We start from the raw sequence: 20,386 nt of genomic DNA, 5'->3' as shown, positions 1-20,386 counted from the left end.
CTTGGGAATGTAACTGCTTTTGAGTCGGCCTGTTCTGGCGTGGATGCTACGTCAACCTCTTCCTGATGAGAACATCAAAAACAGTCCACGAGCAGGACGGCTGGAGCCTGTTATTTCTGCAAGCTTAAGAAAGTTTGCCATTGTAACAAATCATTGTTTTCGTTGTCACTACACTTAAGGTCAAAAAGGGCCGCGACTAGTCGGTGGCAAGAACGCCTGTTCCGGTAGAGTGGAAGTGCTACGGGGAGAAACCTGGGGAACAGTCTGCGATGCTTACTGGGATTTGAAGGACGCGGCCGTGGTCTGCAATCATCTCCATTGTGGAAAAGCCTTATCAGCTCCTGTTGGAGCATTCTTTGGTCAGGGTACCGGAATGATATGGAATGATATAAACGAATGTCGTGGCAATGAGATGCGGTTGAATGAATGCCTCATTGCATCATGGGGCCAACATCAGTGCACGCACGATCGGGACGCCAGTGTGATCTGTTCCGGTAGGTGATTCACCTTTCAGTATCAGACATGCTTAAACACTTACGCGCTTTAGTCTTAAATGTAGAAAAGATTCTTGTTGGAAATCTTCATTTTAATATCGTACCGATATTCGCACCGCCTCTGTTGGTGGGCCAGCGAAGAAAATTTTAAATATTGTAAATCGTCATACAGAAACAATTCAGCCTCGTAACAAGGGAGACAAATTTCCAGTTTGAAGTTTGGCCATTACAGTAGTTTGTAATTCGTATCAGTATGTAAATAAATTTTTTTAAAGAACGTTAGTGGGAATTACACTGCAGCCATGTGACGGGCTGTGATAATTTTTAAGTCGAAGTTATGAAGTGGCAGGTAAATTATAATAAGGGAATCTCTGCGCCGTTAATGTAAGTACATTGTTAGAAAGAGTTAAAGAAAGATTGAAGCTAAAAACCAAATGAACGTAACAGCTGAATACTTCTAGATCCTGCATAATTATTCGTCGTATTATCAATGCCCTAAACAAAATAGCTATGGAGGTAAAGAGCGCATTATGGACTTATGACATGTTCCATGCTTCGTACCAATTCCAAGAAGTTAAGGTTATAATTTCTCACCAGAATATCTATCGATATTCCTCTAACCCCTGCTTTTTTTTTTGCTGCATCATTTATATTATTCATTCGTCAGTTTGTTTTGTTTTTACTGATTTATTAATTTATTTAGGGTTACGGCACCCTTCCGATCCTCTCAGCCACATAGCCAGTAATCCCTACTAATCGATGGCCTAATCACAGGACAATCTACAATGACCAATTTAGCTTCCAACAAATACTTCGTTGTACTATTGGAGGAAACTGGAGGAACTGGAGGAGGTCCAAGCGTTCCATGGTCAGAACATACAAACTCCTTAAAGATAATGTCCATATTGAACTGCGAACTCCCATACCCAGAGCTATAATACCGTCGGAATCACCACTACGCTTCTGTAGCGCTTCATATCCAAAATCATATAACTCCTAAATAATCCCTACATTATGCATGCAGCAAGATATCATAATAAGCAACCAAGATGATAAGAAGGATCGACACAATGCACCGACCACTATTACCCACATCGCCAGGCCGAAATTACTAAAGGGAGGATCATAATTTTCAGATCATTGGATTAATGTATAGGAAAACTATTAGATTTGTTGCTTTCCGAAATCGACTCGATAGAATAGTTGCAAACGCTTCTATTTGATTAATTTCGGCCACGTATTCTTCCCAGTTACGTGCACGTGTATTTTTTTCACAAATTGCTGAATTGAAACCTTAAATTATATGGATTAAACAATTATAATTTTACAGAGGACCACTGGCAGTTGCGACTAGCTGATGGAGAGGGCCGATGCGATGGCCGAGTGGAGGTTTATCACAGACGTGTCTGGGGCAGAGTGACTGATACTCTGTGGGATTTCACAGAGGCAGATGTGGTATGTAGACAGTTGAACTGTGGCTCCGCAGTAAATATTTACAAGCACTGGAAGTATGGAATCGGGAAAGGAAATGTGTTGATGAGCAATGTCAGTTGCAATGGGAGTGAACCCTACCTTTGGAAATGCAATTTCACACAACCAGACAACTTAACTATCGGTGATGACGTTGGCGTATTTTGTTCTGGTAAGAACTTTTAGTCCTTCATAAAATTCAAAATGGCGTTGCATATTATAGTGATTAACACTATTGCCGATCATCTGACATTGTTGAAAATGTGAAATAAAACATAAATTTTGGATATTTTAACCGTTTCCGGAAATACGTGAAAAGATATACCAAGCTTAAAATATAGGGGAAAACAGCATTATTTATTTTTCCTTCATTTCTTTATCTATCTGTATATCTATGTATAGGTATATCTAATTGTGTGTTTGTTTATTTATCTGTCCATTTATTTATTTATTTATTTATTTATTTATTTATTTATTTATTTATTTATTTACAGATATAGCGCGGAAAATACACTTTGGGCCCACGATCTGCACCACCTAACGTCTCACTTGCAGTACTTAACGCTAGTTGAATCCCAGGCCAACTTACAAGGACCAATTAATATCCTAACCATACGACTTTGGACTGTGCGAGGACGCCAGGGCCCCATCTGAAACAGATGTGGTTGCGGGAAGAACGTACAAATTCCTGACAGGAAAGATTAGAACAGATCTCTGACCTCAGACGCTCCGATCTCAATAGTGTTGTGCTTATCACTACATTGCCATGGACCCTACACAATAAATCTTTTCATCTCTTGCAGCTGTTCTGCAGTCATTCTAAATATCACTACTCTGTCTAATGGACATGCCGCTTAGCTACTCGTCAAACTTTCCACCTTCCCCTTAACCGCTTTCCTCATCTCTGTTCAAAGTGCTCTGTTCTGAGGATGTGCCCTCTGGTGTGAAAGTTTCCCACTATCGGAGACATGTTCGCCACATCCACACTATCTTACCCATTCAATATTCGATGGATATTTATGAATGTATAGCACCCGAAACGACCACTCCCCATTTTTCTGAACTCCAACTAGTTCAGGTCCAGAGCTTCTTGGGATCACACTTGTGAAATTCCTCTGGGATTTCTGCACAGTTGATACATCTTATCTTGTTTAAGTGGCCCAGAACTGCTCACAATACGCTTTGTGTGGAACAAGTATCTTAAAAAACCTTAGCATTTCATTTGTGCTTTTATATTCTTGTCATCTGGAAATGAATTGCAGCATTTCAGTTTTCTTCCATACAATGGATCCAGTCTACTAATTAACCTCAAGGAATTCTGAATGAGAGTTCACTGGTCCCTTTACACCTCCGGTTGTTAATTTTCTACTCGTTTAGAAAATACTGTAGCCTCTATTCCTTCTATCCCAGTGCATCACCATACTCTTCCCGACCCCGTATTCGATCTTCCACTTCTTTGTCAGTTCTGATCTGACCAAATAATTTAGCAGACTTCTGCTTCCTGAAAACTACCTGCCCCTCAAAAGCTTTGTATTGTCCATAAATCCATCAATTTGGACATTCGGATCATTAAAAATAAAACGTGAAAAGAGCGGGTTCCAACACCGACTCTGTGGAGCACCACCCGGTCATTCTTGTTGCCACATTTTGCGTCCTGCAATTCAGTTAATCTTCTTTCCATGAGAGTATATTTCTTGAAATATCATGTGTTCTTATTTTGTTTAATGGCCTCATGTGGCGCACTCTGGAAATCTCGGTAAACTACACCTACTGACTTTGCTTTATATATGTATATATATATATATATATATATATGTCGCCCGATATTTCCTCAAATAAATCCAACAGAATTGTCATGAGAGCTTTCCGCTTAAATAAACCATGCTGACTTCTGCCTACTTTATTATCTGCCGCAGAGTACCGCTAAAAAGTCTCTTCAGATATTTAAATATCCCTTCAGATAATTAAGATCCCAAGCGCTACATAGCGCATTCAGATACGACACGGTTAAAGTTTACATTATTTTCTGCTGCATACAGCGATTTTCTGAATGCGAAGAACGCAATTGGCCGAAGGCACAGCTCTAATGAATCCAAGCTTCAATAACATATCCTCCTTTCTTCTTATCAACAACCAATCTTTTTCAACCGTATATGATGATCCATATGTTAACTATCTGTTCAGGCTGCCTGATTGGAAGTGTTAATCAAGATGTTTTCAAATGAGTTAATTCATATTATTTCGTGTTGCAGATAATATTCCCGTAAGGCTGATGAATGGCGGAAGTCGTTGTGCCGGAAGGGTAGAAGTTTATTACAATGGATCGTGGGGGACTGTATGCGATGACGCATGGGATTTAACAGATGCTCATGTTGTCTGCAAAGAAATGAATTGTGGGTTTGCTGTTAATGCCACTGTTTCCAGTTGGTTTGGCCAAGGTGTAGGCCCTATTTGGATGGATAACCTGAACTGTTCAACGAACACTTCCGCCTTGTGGAAATGTCCGTCGAGACCATGGGGTGACAACAATTGCATTCACAAAGAAGATGCTGGAGTTATCTGTTCGGGTAAGGAATGACTTCAAACATGCATGGGTTATCACAACAGTTGAAGGTCAAGTTCCAACATGCATGTGATGAAGAGGACAGGCCATGTTCATCATTGGATTTCATATTATGATAGCGGAACCATTGCAGGGTCATAAATTGTACAGTTGTTTATGAGTGAATAAGCCATGCACCTTTTTGATGTCAGGAAATTTCTGCATGGTAAACGATAGTTACTTCTATTCGTGATAATGGAGCTATTTGATTTTGATCTACTGTTAGTGCAAACGCCCCAATAAAATCTGAATTAATATACATATATACAAAATATAAAAATATATTGTGAGCGAATATTGAACTGGACCCTATCCAGTGTGCCTCAACGGATCGCGTTCTTGCGTGAGTGTTTCATATACAGTAAGATCATGCCCCAAGCCAGCGATTTCAACAGAGTGGCCACATGCAAACTTAATCCTTTCTTACCTTTGGAAAGCCTGTTTTGGGATGAGCCATACTGCACTTACTCTACCTTCCCTTTTAGTTAGTTGAAAAAAAATCCTTTGCCCAATTTTGCAGACTCTATGATGAATGCAGAACGAGTCGAGATTTATTCAGCAAAGAGCAAAGTGAGAGGATCTTATGCAGTTAAGGTTTAGGTCTTCCATCCTCCTCAATTTCGACATTGACACACTTCTATAAAACTGCTACTACTATCGAAATTGAAGTTCTTAGAATGTCATCAGGATTCCAACATCTGTTAAAATTACATTTTAAAAGGCTATTTCAGAATGAGAATCAATACTATGTTCAAAGTCTTGGGCATATGTCGTGCAAATTGTATTTTTTGCAATAGGAGTACATTGGAATGTATAAAAATATAAAAACATAAATTGTTTTAAGAATTATATTTGTACATGAATTTATAACTTAACTTTAATGAGTTGCAAAGCAAAGAGACAAAAGTGGAAAAATAATGAGGTAGAGTATATGGGTTCATTGGCCCTATGGTCGTCAGATAGTGCTCGGGGAGAAATTGATCCTTAAATATTAAACCTTTGAAACATCATGCATTTGAAACCTCATAGCTCTCTGCATTTTTTAAATGATATCTTTCGAAGATATCCTCTATGCTGGGCAAACTATTGTCCAGTGCAGCAGGCAGAGAGAGCGAGAGAGAGAGAGGGAGAGAGCGAGACAGAGAGAGAGAGAGAGAGAGAGAGAGAGAGAGAGAGAGAGAGAGAGAGAGAGAGAGAGAGAGAGAGAGAGAGAGAGAGAGAGAGAGAGAGAGAGCGAGAGAGAGAGAGAGAGAGAGAGAGAGAGAGAGAGATTAATTGTTTATAACGTCCATTATGTTAGAATTTAAAGCAACATTTTTATTATTTGTTCTTCAGAACATAGGGAAATAAGGTTGGTAAATGGGAAGAATCCCTGCCAGGGCAGACTACAGGTTCTCTTTAACGGAACATGGGGAACAGTTTGCTCTGATTTATTTGGAATTGAGAATGCACAAGTCGTTTGCTCCCAGCTCAACTGTGGCTCAGCAATATCAGTCGGAGACAAAGGCACATTTGGAGAGGGGACTGGACCGATCTGGTTGGATGACATTAGATGTCGTTTTGAAGATTCACTTTTATGGCAATGCCCATCTTCAGCTTGGGGCCAACACAACTGCAAACACCAAGAGGATGTCGGGATTATTTGTTCAGGTAATTATCTGCAAACTTAATGACCTGTATTTGGAACATATCACTCAAATGGTAATGTTAATTTGTTTTCCAGAATTACGGCCGCCGAAACACCGAATTGACTGGGCCCAGGTGAAAAAAGAAGTATACCCATTTCCCGAAGATTCCGGTAATTATAACCATAAAACCATATAAAAATTACAGCACGGAAACAGTCTATCTCGGCCCTTCTAGACCGTGCCGAACGCTTACTCTCACCTAGTCCCACCTACCTGCACTCAGCCCATAACCCTCCAATCCTTTCCTGTCCATATGCTTATCCATTTAGTAAAAATGACAAAATCGAACCTGCCTGTACCACTTCTACCGGAAGCTCGTTCAACACAGCTGCCACTTTCTGAATAACGAAATTCCCGTTCGTGTTACCCCTAAACACTTGCCCCTTAACAACACAACTTTTGACTTCTTGTTTGAATCTCCCCTACTCTCAATGGAAACAACCTATCCACATCAACTGTTTCTGTCCCCCTCATAACTTTAAATACCTCTATCAAGTCTCCCCTCAGCCTTCTACGCTCCAAAGAATAAAGACCTAACTTGTTCAACCTTTCTGTGTAGATTAGGTGCTGAAACCCAAGTAATATCCCAATAAATCTTCTCTTTACTCTCTCTAATTTTTGACATCAGTCCTATAATTCGGAGACAGAACTGTACAAAGTACTCCAAATTTGGCCTCACCAATGCATTGTACATATTTAACATTACATCCCAACTCCTATACTCAAAACTCTCATATATAAAGCCAGCATACCAAAAGCTTTCTTTAACACCCTATGCACATGAGATTCCACCTTCAGGGAACTATGCCTCATTATTCCTAGATCACTTTGTTCTACTGCGTTCCTCAATGCCCTACCATTTACCATGTATGTCCTATTTTGCTTATTCCTGCCGAAATGTAGCACTTCATAATTATCAGCATTAAACTCCATCTGCCATCTTTCAGCCCACTCTTCTAACTGACCTAAATCTCTCTGCAAGCTTTGAAACCCTCCATCATTATCCACAAAGCCACCTATCTTTGTATCATCTGCTTCCTTACTAATCCAATTTGCCACCCTATAATCCATATCATTAATGTATATGACAAACAACATTGGACCCAGTACAGATTCCTGAGGCACTCTACTAGTCACCGGTCTCAAACCTGACAAACAGTTATCCACCACTACACTCTGGCATTTCCCATTTAGCCACTGCTGAATCTATTTCATTACTTCGATATTAATACCTAACGATTGAACCTTCCTAACTAACCTTCCGTGTCGAACCTTGTCAAAGTCCTTACTGAAGTCCATATAGACAATATCCACTACCTTAACCTCGTCAACTTTCCTAGTAACCTCTTCAAAAAATTCAATAAGATTTGTCAAACATGACCTTCCATGGACAAATCCATGTTCACTGCTGTGAATCAGACCCTGTCAATCCAGATAATTGTATACAGCATCTCTGAGAACATTTTCCATTAATTTACCCACAACTGACGTCAAACCTACAGGCCGATAATTGCGAGGTTTACTCTTAGAACCCTTTTAAAACAATGGAACCACATGAGCAATACGCCAATCCTCCACAACCATCCCCGCTTCTAATTACATTTGACGAAACAATGGAAAGTGTTACTGATGGCATTGAATTAGAAGTTGCTGAAGGACGAAATTTGGAAAGAATCGGTAGGCTCAACTGCTGAACGACAGGGAAGTGTGCGCCAGGCACTACCATTGCCACGCATGAATTCATGCTTAAATAAAAAGAGCAAAATGATGTAAGTACAAATCCTGCTGCGTACAAGATTTAGATCTGAATTCCGGTGTGATAGGGTTACTTCTCATTGGTGTAATGCAGGATATTACTTATCGCAATGCAGCTTGCCTTTGCATCACATCGACCTGAATTACAAAATCGCATCTAAATTTTGACAACCACATAGAAAGATGATACCTCCCACCGAACATGTTGTTTCCATATCATATTGCTTTGACCAAATATAAATGGAGAAGTTTCGAATCTCAAAGGATTTAAACATATGGTTCATCACAAATAGTTTGCATGGTACATTAACTGAACGAGTACAAGTGACAATTTCCGAATATGAATGTGTGCCGCATTTCTTTCAGATCTTCGGCTCGTGGCGGGGTCCGATAATTGCTCAGGAAGAGTGGAAGTTTTCTTTCGTGAGACGTGGGGAACGGTGTGCGACGATTCCTGGGACAGTCCCGATGCTGTTGTAGTCTGTAGACAATTAAACTGCGGAGATCCAGTCTTGGCTTCTGGAGGGATGCTGTTCCCCCAAGGAAACGGCACTATTTGGATGGACGATGTTAAATGCAAAGGGAGTGAGAGCTTCCTGTGGGATTGCCAATCTTCTGAAAAGGGTCACCATAACTGTGGACACAGTGAAGACGTTGTGGTGATATGTTCTGGTCAGTAATCTAACTACGCTGGTCATTTTATCAATTTAACCCATTGTCTAGAAATATCTCTGCACTACAACCCTACAATGTCTTTGAATGGGTGTTTTCCACTAACCTTTGCAGAACTGTCTGTCCCATTCCTCGGTTGCTTTTGCATTTCTACAGATATATTCAATTCGATGTTCTTCCTATGCAAGGTTTTATTCTACTTTGGGCGTTATCTCGTTGAAGCCCATCTTTTACATTCAGCTAAAAACAATTGACAATCTGCAGATGCTGGATATCGGAGCAACAAATAAAAAATGAAGAAACTTGTCGGAGATTCGTATTTGCATAACATTAACTTAATGTGTGGCCACTGGGAGATCCTGCTTTCTCTGGCGGACCAGCATCTGCAGATTTCCACGTCTTAGCTCTGTAAATAAAGATCTGGCCTCCTTTCTGAATACAGTAACAAATTCCACCGACTCACCAATCTCTGGCTTATGAAATTTCTCTTTATCTTCCCATTAAAAGGACGCCCCTCTATTTTGTATGTGTGCACTCTGGTCAGACACTCTCAGCATAGGAATAATCCTTTGCGCATCCACTTGCTGAAGGCCGTTCACCGTACTACTCATTGTTGTAGGTTATAGAGAATATTGGCCCAGAGTCATCCAACTGTATTCATAAGACAAGCGATTTATTCCAGGAATCAATTTCGTGAACCTCCTTTGAACCCGCTCCAGTTCCATGTTACTTACTTCACAGTTCAAGCAATAATTCCTCATTAAACGAGTTTTCTATTCTGTCCTGACGGAGCACTGTTTAACATTTTCGCCGATTAGCATTAACACCCTTCTTTCTTTAATCTCCTGCTAAGTCAACGTTAAAACAAATGAATCCTGTAATGTTGTGCTGTCTCCCCTGCAACTAAGTCTCACTAACAGTTAGAATATCATAAATCATGTCTTGATCAATGTCCGGAGCTTATCTGCGTTGTATTGAAGTATACACAGCTCAGGGCCCACGACACACCAGGTTCAAACTTTTGATTCCTTACTTTGACTGAGGTGTTACCAGCTCCAGTCCCCTCGAACTCTCCATTAATTCTTCAGACACGCGGGTTCCCAACCCCTTACAATGCTAGTTTCAATCCCACAACCAAACCTTCACGCTGGGATATTAGCCCCTTACAGTTCTTGTGCAAATCCTCTCTTCTGTAGAGGTTCCAAAATCCCTGGAAAAGAACTCAATCACCCAAATATATTTCCCCTCCCTCCTGGACCAACTCCTCTGTAATGTGTTAAAATGTCCATTCTTCTCAATTCTGATGAAGGGTCTCGGTCCAAAAATTCGACTGGTTACTCATTTCTATAGATGCTATCTGGCCTGCTCAGATCCTCCAGCATTCTGCGCGTGAACTATTCTTAGCTCTGGCCTCACTCATACGTGGAACCTGTAGCAAACCTGAGATCACAATACGAATGGACCAGAACTTGAACCTAACATCTAAATCCCTGAACTCGCTTTGCAGAATCCCGTCAGTCTTTCCACCTATGTCATTGCTCTCCGCAAAGACAATGATCTCTGACTCCTCACCCACCCACTTAATAATGCTCATGTTCAATGCTCATGAGCAGAATTCGAAACAATTTCGTGTTACTTAATGTAGTCCGATCATTTTGTTTTCTACTTTGCCGCATCCGTGCTTTAAGGAAGGGAAAGCTATGCTCAGTGCCATTTATATTTAATAGAAATACGACACAGCAGCATGCTTTACGACTCAGCAAATCTGCGCCGCCTAATTACATCTGTGACCAATTAACCTATTAACCAGAATATCTTCAGAATGTGGGAGGTAAAACAAGTGCAACCGAACGAAACTCAGTGAAAGGGAGAAACTACAAGCGTACAATATTTTTACAGACAGCGGCGGGAATTGAGCGCTGGTTGCTAGCGTTATTACACCGTTCTGCTTACTATTATGCCTCCGTGACACGTCTAGCACAATATATATATATATATTTTGTTTATTGTCTTTATCCCAGGTTATCAGCCGAAAGCTGTTCCTTTCAGTTATCTCAGGACCTTCATTTACGTTGTACCTTGCATTATTGGTTCTCTTTCGGTCATCGTTTCTCTCTACCTGGTCAAAGTACTACGAGGACACTTCTGGGATGGTTGGTAAATCTTTTATTATAAGTCTCTCTGAAAAGTGGTGAACTAATTTAACATTCATCTTATAGATTCATTATAATATGGTAGGTTCAATGAATTGGCAGTCTACAAACGCGTAAATAGACTACAAGTACAAATAGACTACAAATAGTCTATTTACTCTTGCAGAGTGGTCTAGGTTTTTAGGTGTAGCTTGCAAATGCATTTTTCTCTGGCACACTGAACTAGAAAATCCAAGCTGGTATAGCAACGCAGCTTGGAAGGTACTGTTTGATGTAAGGTGCTCACGCCGAGATATTTCTAGAAATCCATCTGTTCGCCAAGGTGGATGAAATACAGAGTTCAGGGAAGTAACATTAAGGTTATTCGAGAAAAGAATACGTTAGGCTGAGTGGCTGATGTTACATGTTGAAAATATAACATGGAACATTACATCACAGTCTAAGCCCTTCGGTCCACAATGTTGTGCCGAATATTTAAGGTACATTATCATCATCGATCATTTCCGTCCTACACATCCCTACACATGAGGGTAGAAGGGTGGGTTGGCAAGTTTGCAGTCGACACAAAGGTCGGTGGTGCTGTAGATAGTGTAGAGGATTGTCGAAGATTGCAGAGACATAGATAGGATGCAGAAGTGGGCTGAGAAGTGACAGATGGAGTTCAACCCGGAGAAGAGTGAGATGGTACACTTTGGAAGGACAAACTCCAAGACAGAGTACAAAGTAAATGGCAGGATACTTGGTAGTGTGGAGGAGCAGAGGGATCTGGGGTACATGTCCACAGATCCCTGAAAGTTGCCTCACAGGTAGATAGGGTAGTTAAGAAAGCTTATGGGGTGTTAGCTTTCATAGGTCGAGGGATAGAGTTTAAGAGACGCGATGTAATGGTGCAGCTCTGTAAAACTCTAGTTATGCCACACTTGGGGTACTGTGTCCAGTTCTGGTCGCCTCAATATAGGAAGGATGTGGAAGCATTGGAAAGGGTACAGAGGAGATTTGCCAGGATGCTGCCTGGTTTAGAGAGTATGGATTATGATCAGAGATTAAAGGAGCTAGGGCTTTACTCTCTGGAGTGAAGGAGGATGAGAGGATACATGATTGAGGTGTAAAAGATATTAAGAGGAATAGACAGAGTGGACAGCCAGCCCCTCTGCCCCAGGGCACCACTGCTCAGTACAAGAGGACATGGCTTTAAGTTAAGGGGAGGGAAGTTCAAGGGGGATATTAGAGGAAGGTTTTTTTTTTCACTCAGAGAGTGGTTGGTGCGTGGAATGAACTGCCTGAGTCAGTGGTGGAGGCAGACACACTACTGAAGTTTAAGAGACTTCTAGAAAAGTATATGGAGGAATTTAAGGTGGGGGGTTATATGTGAGGCAGGGTTTGAGGGTCAGCAAAACATTGTGGGCCTTAGGGCCTGTAATGTGCTGTTCTCTTCTATGTTCTATGTTCTACCTTACTATTTGTCAGCAATCTCTCTATTTAGCAACTTCTTAAATGCCACTGTATATCTGCCACTACAACCATCTCAAGCAAGGCGTTTCATGCACTCATCACATACCGCCGATATTAGCCTGACACCTTTCTCCAATCACTTTAAAATTACGTTCCCTCATGTTTACCTTTTCACCGTGGGATAAAGTCCCTGGCTTTCCACTCTATCTGTGACTATTATAATTTTTCAACTAATGCAGATCGATTCCGTGAAGATATGGAATGCCCAGCTGCTTTATTTTTAATTTCCATACACAAAAAATGGTCCAAAGTGGATTTTCAAAACAACGTGATAAATTCAGAAAATAGAATTATATTGAGTCAAAGGCTATTTGTCAACTGGGTTATTAAATGGGGAAATGTGAAGTTGTGCACTTCGGTAATGGTAACACCTTCTATTCCGTCTTGCTGCTCTCCAACCTGATGGCATTAATATCGATTTCTCCATCCATGACACATTTTGCACCCTCCCTCCCTTCCTCTATTCCCATTAAGACCTTTTGCATTCTCCTCACCTGCCCTGTGTCTCCACCTCTTTCCCTTTCTTCTAGGCTCCACTCTGCTCTCCTGTCAGGTTCTGTGTGCTGCACCCATGGAGCTTTCACACCCCATTTGGCTCCACCTATCACCTCCTCTATCCTTGTATTCTGGCATCTTCCACCTTCCTTCCCAGGACTGAAGAGGGCCTCGCCCGAAACGTCTTCTGTTTAGTTTTTTTTTCATCAGATAATGCCTGAGCTGTTGAGTTCCTAAGTGTTTTGTGTGTTTGAATTGGATTCCCAGCATCTAAAGGCATCCTCATTTGAGAGTGTCATCTTACTTTTTTAAATCTGGAGAATTTGGATATGATGTGCAGACAGAAATGCTAGTCTAAATGGAGTTCGCACGTTCTCCTTTTGGAAATAGCGAATGATGCTGCAAATCCAGAGAAACAAACTCAATAAGTGATGAACACACCAGGCAACGCAGCATCTATTGAGAGAAATAAACAGTCTGTGTTTCGGTGGAGATCGTTCATCTGCAATGGAAAAAAAAAATAGAAAAAATCTAAGGGCTATGGGAAGGTGTACAGTTTGACAGGTGACTGATGAGAACAGATGAAGAGGAAGGTAAGTGGGAGGGACAGGGGAAAGAAGTGCGAAACTGTGATTTATCAATTCTTTGTTTGTTGTGAGTCCCGAAGCTTATTCACCTTTATATCAAATATCAAGACCATATTGAACACTCGGCAGGATAGCAACAACAGAAATTTGAAGATGTACTTCCTGTTTGAAACATTAATATAACCAGAGCATAGAGGCAGGAATTCATTCTGTCACTCCACTGGATATATTGAGTAAATATTTTATACAGAAAAGCAGAACGGCTGTACAGTTCCACTATAAACAGTCAAATAATCATCAAAAGTTTTGAAGAGGTACATTTAATGTCCCATTTAATATACATTTAGTTACATTTCTTCGCAATCATCCACGAAGAGAGGAGTGCCCCAAAGAATGAATTATTAAATCTTAGATCCCAAAAGCCGATGTTGCTAGAGGTAATAAAAAAGAAAGCATTACTGGTGACATTTCTATCGGCTTTTATTCAGCTGGTAATTTAACTGTTTTCATATTTCAGGCAGTAGGAAGTCATATCCTTCTATAACTGAGGTTCCTGGGCCGTTTTATGAGGAGATCGGCTTTAAGGAAACTGGACCAGGACTCGGTAATTGTATTTAAACTGGATGCATGAGATACCATTCAACGTAAGTAAATTATTTTATATTAAGTCAAGGTTTTTCTTTCATCAGATTCGCAGTCCCAAATCACGGCACAAAGTGTGGAGTATGACGTGGACGATGATGTGAATGCTCAGAAATATGAAAACGAGGAACGTAAGCTCGGCAAAATTTTACTCGATTATATTTTTATTTGAATAATGAAGATTCATTATCTTGTTCTTGTACTCATGACGTTGTGTCAAATACGCTTGGAACTATGATGCTGTGGACATTACAGAGACTTGGATGGTTCAGGGGCAGGAATGGTTACGTCGAGTGCCAGGCCTTAGGTGTTTCAGAGAGAACAGGGAGGGAGTCAAAAGAGGTGGGGACTTTACATTGTTCATCAGAGATAGTGTCACGGCTGCACTAAAGGAGGAAGTTCTGGAGGCATTGTCTATGCAGTCTCTGTGTTTGAAAGTTAGGAGCAGGAAGGGGACAATAACTCCACTGGGTGTTTTTTATAGAGCACCCAATTGTAACAGGGACATCGAGGAGCAGATGGGATGACAGATTCTGGATAGGTCTAATAATAACAGGGTTGTTGTGGTGGGAGATTTTAATTCCCCAATATGCATTGGCATCTTCCTAGAGCGAGGGATTTAGATGCGGTGGAGCTTGTTAGGTATGCGTTCAGCAAGGTTTCACGACATAATATATAGATAAGCCTACAAGACGAGAGGCTGTACTTGATTTGGTATTGGGAAATGAACCTGGTCAGTTGTCAGATCACTCAGTGAAAGAATATTTTGGAGATAATGATCACAATTCTATCTCCTTTACTATATCATTGAAGACGGATATGATCAGGGATGATAGGAAAGCGTTTAGTTAGAGTAAAGGAAAATATGAGACTATCAGGCAGGAACCTGGAAGCATAAATTGGAAACAGAAGTTCTCAGAGAAATGTACGGAAGAAACGTGTCAAATGCTCGAGGGATATTTGCGCAAGGTTCTGCATAGATACAGTGGCATGCAAAAGTTGGGGCACCCCAGTCAAAATTTCTGTTACTGTGAATTGTTAAGTAAGTAGAAGATGAACTGATCTCCAAAAGTCATAAAGTTAAAGATGAAATATTTTTCAACTGTTTAAGCAAGGTCACTGTATTAATTTTGTTTTGTACAATATTAGAGTGAAAAAAAAGGAAAAGAGCACCATGCAATAGTTTGGGTACCCGAAGAGATTTCAGCTCTCAGAAAACTTTTACCAAGGTTTCAGACATTTATTAGCTTGTTAGGGGTTTGGCTTATTCGCAGTCATCGTTACGAACGGCCAGGTGATGCAAATTTCAAAGCTTTATAAATACCCCGACTCCTCAAACCTTGTCCCAACAATCAACAGTCATGGGCTCCTCTAAGCATCTGCCTAGCACTCTGAAAATTAAAATAAATGATGCCCACAAAGCAGGAGAAGGCTATAAGAAGATAACAAAGCATGTTCCGTTCGCCATTTCCTCAGTTCCTAATGTAATTAAGAAATGGCAGTTAACAGGAACGTGGAGGTCAAGTTGAGGTCTGGAAGACCAAGAAAACTTTCCGATAGATCTGCTCGTAGGATTGCTGTAAAGGCAAATCAAAACTCCGTTTTGACTGCAAAAGACCTTCAGGAAGATTTAGCTGACTCTGAGGTGGTGGTGCAATGTTCTACTGTGCAGCGACACCTGCACAAATATGACCTTCATGGGAGAGTCAACAGAAAAAAAAACCTTTCCTGTGTTCTTACCACAAATTTCGACATCAGAAGTTTGCAAAGGAGCATCTAAACAAACATGATGCATTTTGGAAACAAGTACTGTGGACTGATGAAGTTAACCTAGAACTTTTTGGCCGCAATGAGAAAGGTATGTTCGGAGAAGAAAGGGTGTAGAATGTCAAGAAAATAACAGCTCTCCAACTGTTAAGCACGTGGGTGGATCGATCTTGCTTTTGGCTTGTGTTGAATCCAGTGGCACAGGTCATTCACTGGTAGAGGGTATAATTAATTCAGTCAAATACCAGCAAATTCTGGAAGCAAACAAAACATCGTCTGTAAAAAAAATTGAATATGAAAAAAGGATGGCTTCTACAACAGGATAATGATCCTATACACATCTCAAATCCGCATTGGACTACCACAAGAGGAGCAAGCTGACGGTTATGACATGGCCCTCACAGTCCCACGACCTAAACATCATTGAAAATCTGCGGATTGACCTTAACAGAGCAGAGCATGGAAGACGGCCCAAGAATCTCACTAAACTAGAAACCTCTTGCAAGGAATAATTGGCGAAAATCCCCCAAATAAAAATTGAAAGACCGTTGGCTGACTACAGAAAGCGTTTACAAGTTGTGATAATTACCAGAGGGGGCGTTACTAAGTACTGACCATGCAGGGTGCCCAAACATTTGCTTCGGGCCCTCTTCAATTTTTGTTATTTTGAAACTGTAAAAGATGGAAATTTAAAAAAAAAATAATATTGCTGAAATTATTAAAGAAATGTGTCATCTTTAACTTTATGCCACTTGGAAATCAGGAAATCTTTCACTCGCTTAGTGATTCACAGTAACAGAAATTTTGTCCAGGGGTGCCCAAACGTTTACATGCCACCGTACCTACCAATGAGATAGTGAAACGATGGCAGTGTACAGGAACCGTGGTGTACAAAGGCTATTGTAAAACTGATCAAGAAGAAAAGAAGAGTTTACGAAAGGTTCAAAAAACTAGGTAATCATAAAGATCTAGATTATAAGGCTAGCAGGAAGGAATTTAAAAATGAAATTAAGATAGTCCATGAGAAGGTCTCGGCGGCCGGGTAAAGGAAACCCCAAGGTATTCTACAAGTATATGAAGAGCAAGAGGATACGACGTGAAATAGAGGACCAATCAAGTGAGACAGTGGAAAAGTGTCTATGGAACCGTAGTAGAGCAGATGTACTTAATGAGTACTTTGCTTCAGTTTTTACTGTGGAAAAGGATCTTGGCAAATGTAGGGATGATCTGTAGCGGACTGAAAAGTTTGAGCATGTATATATTAAGGAAGAGGATGTGCTGGATAAGTCAAAGGGACCAGACGAGATATACCCCATGCTGCTGTGGGAACGAGGGAGCAGACTGCCGAGGCTCTGGCGATGATCTATGCAACATTAGTCGGAACGGGAGAGGTATCGGAGGACAGGACGATTGTAGATGTTGTTCCTTTTTCCAAGAAAGGGCGTAGAGATAGCCCCGGAAATTATAGATCAGTGAGTCTTACTTTAGTGGTTGGTAAGTTGACGGAAAAGATCCTGAGAGGAATGATTTATGAACACTTAGAGAGGCATAATATGATTCGGAATAGTCAGGCATAATATAATTAGGAATACTAACAGGCAGGTCGTGCCTTACGAGCCTGATTGAATTTTATGAGGATGTGACGAAACACATTGATGAACGTAGAGCGTTAGACGTAGAGTATATGGATTTCAACAAGGCATTTGATAAGGTACCCTATGCAAAGCTTATTTACAAAGTAAGGAGGCATGGGATCCAAGGGGACATTGTTTTGTGGATCCAGAACTGGCTTGCCCACGGAACGCAAAGAGTGGTTGTAGAGGTGTCATATTCTGCATAGAGGTCGGTGGCCCGCTGTGTGCCTCAGGGATCTGTTCTGGGACCCCTTCTCTTCGTGATTTTTATAAAGGACCTGGATCAGGAACTGGAGGGATGGGTTAGTAAATGTGCTGATGACACAAGTGTTAGGGGTGCTGTGGATAGTGTGGAGAGCTAACAGAGATTACAGCAGAACATTGATAGGATGTAAATCTGCGCTGAGAAATTGTAGATGGATTTCAACCCAGATACGTGTGAGCCCGTTCATTTAGGTAGGTCAACTATGATGGCAGAATATAACATTAAATATGGACTCTTGACAGTGTGGAACATCAGAGGAATCTTTGGGATAGAGTCTATAGGACACTCAAAGCTGCTGCTTAGGTTGACTCTGTGCTTAAAGTATAAGTCCTTCACTAATCGGGGGGGTTGAGTCTAAGATCCGAGAGGTAGATTTACAGCTATATAGGACCTCTGGCCTGACCGTACTTGGAGTACTATGCTCAGTTCTGGTTGCCTCACTACAAGAAGGATGTGGAATCCATAGAAAGGGTGCAGAGGAGATTTAGAAAGATGTTGCTTGCTTTCGGGAGCATGCGTTATGACAATACCTAGAAACATCGGATAAGAGAAACCTTCACACCACAAATCTGTGCCGAACATGTCCTTACCTTTGAAATTACCAGCGGTTACCCATAGCCCTCCACTTCGCTAAGTTCCATCCAGTAGTCCCTTAAAAGACTCTATCATATCCGCCTACAACATGGTCGCTCTCAATCCATTCCACGCACTCACCACACTTACCCTTGACATCTCCTCTGTATCTACCTCCAAGCACCGTAAAAGGGTGTCCTCTCGTGCTGGCCATTTCAGCCCTGAATAAAAACCTCTGACTATCCACACGATGAATGCCTCTCATCATCATGTTCAACTCTATTAGGGCACCTCTCATCCTCGGTCGCTCCAAGGAGAAAAAAACGAGTTCACTCAACTTATTGTCATGAGGCATACTCCTCAATCCAAGCAGCATCCTTCTAACATCTCCTCTGCACCCTTTCTAAGGTTTCCACATCCTTCCTGTAGTGAGGCAAACAGAACTGGGCAAGTACTCCATGTGCGGTCTGATCGGGGTCCAGAAATGCTGCAGCCTTAACAGCTGAGCAGAATTAGGCCATTCAGCTCATCGAGTATGCCTCAAAGAGCAGTAAGCCAAATACCGACGAACCCAATTAGCAAGTAACATCACAGAAACAAATAAGAAGCACAACTATACAAACAGAATCTAAGATAATATTTCGAGTCGATTCACATCCATTCAGATTATCTCAGTCGAAATACAGACTCTTTCTATTACGCACTGATCTCGTTAGAATAGATACAATGTACAGAATGTGCAATACGTCCCGTTTTCTTTCAATATTGCGCGATTTACTGTTACCCACATTGAGATATTTTTGTCACTGGTATCTTAATGTGGACGTTGAAGTAACAGTTAACTCCAAGAACTCCTGAACTCGGAAAAATATATTTGCATTACTATAACACGAGTTGTTGATAGATTTAAATGCTGGACCAAGGAAATTCCCCCTTCATCACCTGGCAGCTGCAAAAGTCTCACAGTTTAACCTCGTCACGCAGGCATCTATGAAAATGAACTCTTCATGCCGAGGCTGTTCTGCAGGATTGGAGAGGAAGAGGGAAGAATGGCTGAGGTGCAGGAAGATAGATAAAAAGTGATAGGAGCTATGATATCCCTAACCTATTTATCCCTAACTTTATCTCAAGACGGTTTTAACCAGCCATCTAACCTACTAAACAATACTTCTTTTGACTGTGTGAGGAAACTGGAGCCCCGAAGTAAACCAATGCAGACACCGGGGAGAACGATCAAAATCCTTGTAAACAGCAGCGGATATGGAGCTAATTTCGCTAGCTCTGTGATATCGTAATGCTAAAGGCTATGCTACTTTGCTGAATATTTTAGGGATTAACAATTTAAAAGGTTAATTTTGTTCCTGTCTAGACAATTGTTGTCAAGCCTGCCGATGATTACAAGACATGCCGAAAGGTCTCGGACCGAAAATTCGACTGTACTTTATTTCTTTCTTTAGGTGCCACTTGCACTGCTGAATTCCTCCAGTATTTTCTGTGTGTTGTTTTTCTTTCCAGTACCTGCAGACGTTCTCTTTTTTGTGTCCAGCTTTTCGTTCCTTATTTCCAATTCCTAATATATGCATAGTTTAGATCGCATGAGGTACTGAACTATTCTGTCCAGACTACGTCGAATTCATGTTCAATCTCCAGTTTAATGGCAGCTACCCACCTTGTTTGTTATCCTGCGGCATCATTTTCTGCAATGTACTCATGAATTTTCTGTCATTTTTCAGAATTCGCTTTGACGCTTGACGAATATTTCAGTGAAGAATATGACGATACTGCATAATTCTGCTTGAAGATCTTATAATTATAATCACTTGGGTTAATCGTCTTATGGTCTGTTGGAACCATGGTGCCTCGTACCTATATGTTTTGAAATTCATTTGCTGGTAATATTGTAAATAATAATCAACCTCATCTGTGTTTTGCAGTGAGATTCTTGCGTGAGAATGAAGCAAAACATGTCCTGAATGACTCCTGTCTTTTAAGAGATTCTTAGATATGTACATGGAGCTATGTGGTGGTGAAATTCCAGGCAGTTCTGGAGTAGGTTAAATGGTCAGCGCAACATTCT

General features: G+C 40.9%; 1 protein-coding gene across 1 annotated transcript; it reads left to right on the top strand.

Annotated features, from left to right (window-relative positions):
• Window positions 1-373: 373 nt before the first annotated feature.
• Window positions 374-20,098, top strand: LOC140724674 (scavenger receptor cysteine-rich type 1 protein M130-like). The gene is made up of 7 exons (XM_073039099.1): window positions 374-494; window positions 4,217-4,531; window positions 5,902-6,216; window positions 6,290-6,364; window positions 13,946-14,032; window positions 14,118-14,201; window positions 20,043-20,098. Exons 1-7 carry the CDS (start codon window positions 374-376, stop codon window positions 20,096-20,098), a joined length of 1,053 nt encoding a protein of 350 aa, XP_072895200.1.
• The last annotated feature ends 288 nt before the right edge of the window (window positions 20,099-20,386 follow it).

Source organism: Hemitrygon akajei, chromosome 3 (assembly GCF_048418815.1).
Source record: "Hemitrygon akajei chromosome 3, sHemAka1.3, whole genome shotgun sequence".
Lineage (NCBI taxonomy): Eukaryota > Metazoa > Chordata > Chondrichthyes > Myliobatiformes > Dasyatidae > Hemitrygon > Hemitrygon akajei.
Note: the sequence above shows the minus strand (reverse complement) of the source record. Positions and strands in the feature narration are given on the sequence as shown.

Bases quoted from the DNA above. Each gene is read 5' to 3' on its own strand.
- LOC140724674 (XM_073039099.1), top strand. From the start codon at position 374: ATGATATGGAATGATATAAACGAATGTCGTGGCAATGAGATGCGGTTG. The intron at 495-4,216 runs GTAGGTGATTCA...TTCGTGTTGCAG, and splicing joins CGCCAGTGTGATCTGTTCCG to ATAATATTCCCGTAAGGCTG. The intron at 4,532-5,901 runs GTAAGGAATGAC...TTTGTTCTTCAG, and splicing joins TGCTGGAGTTATCTGTTCGG to AACATAGGGAAATAAGGTTG.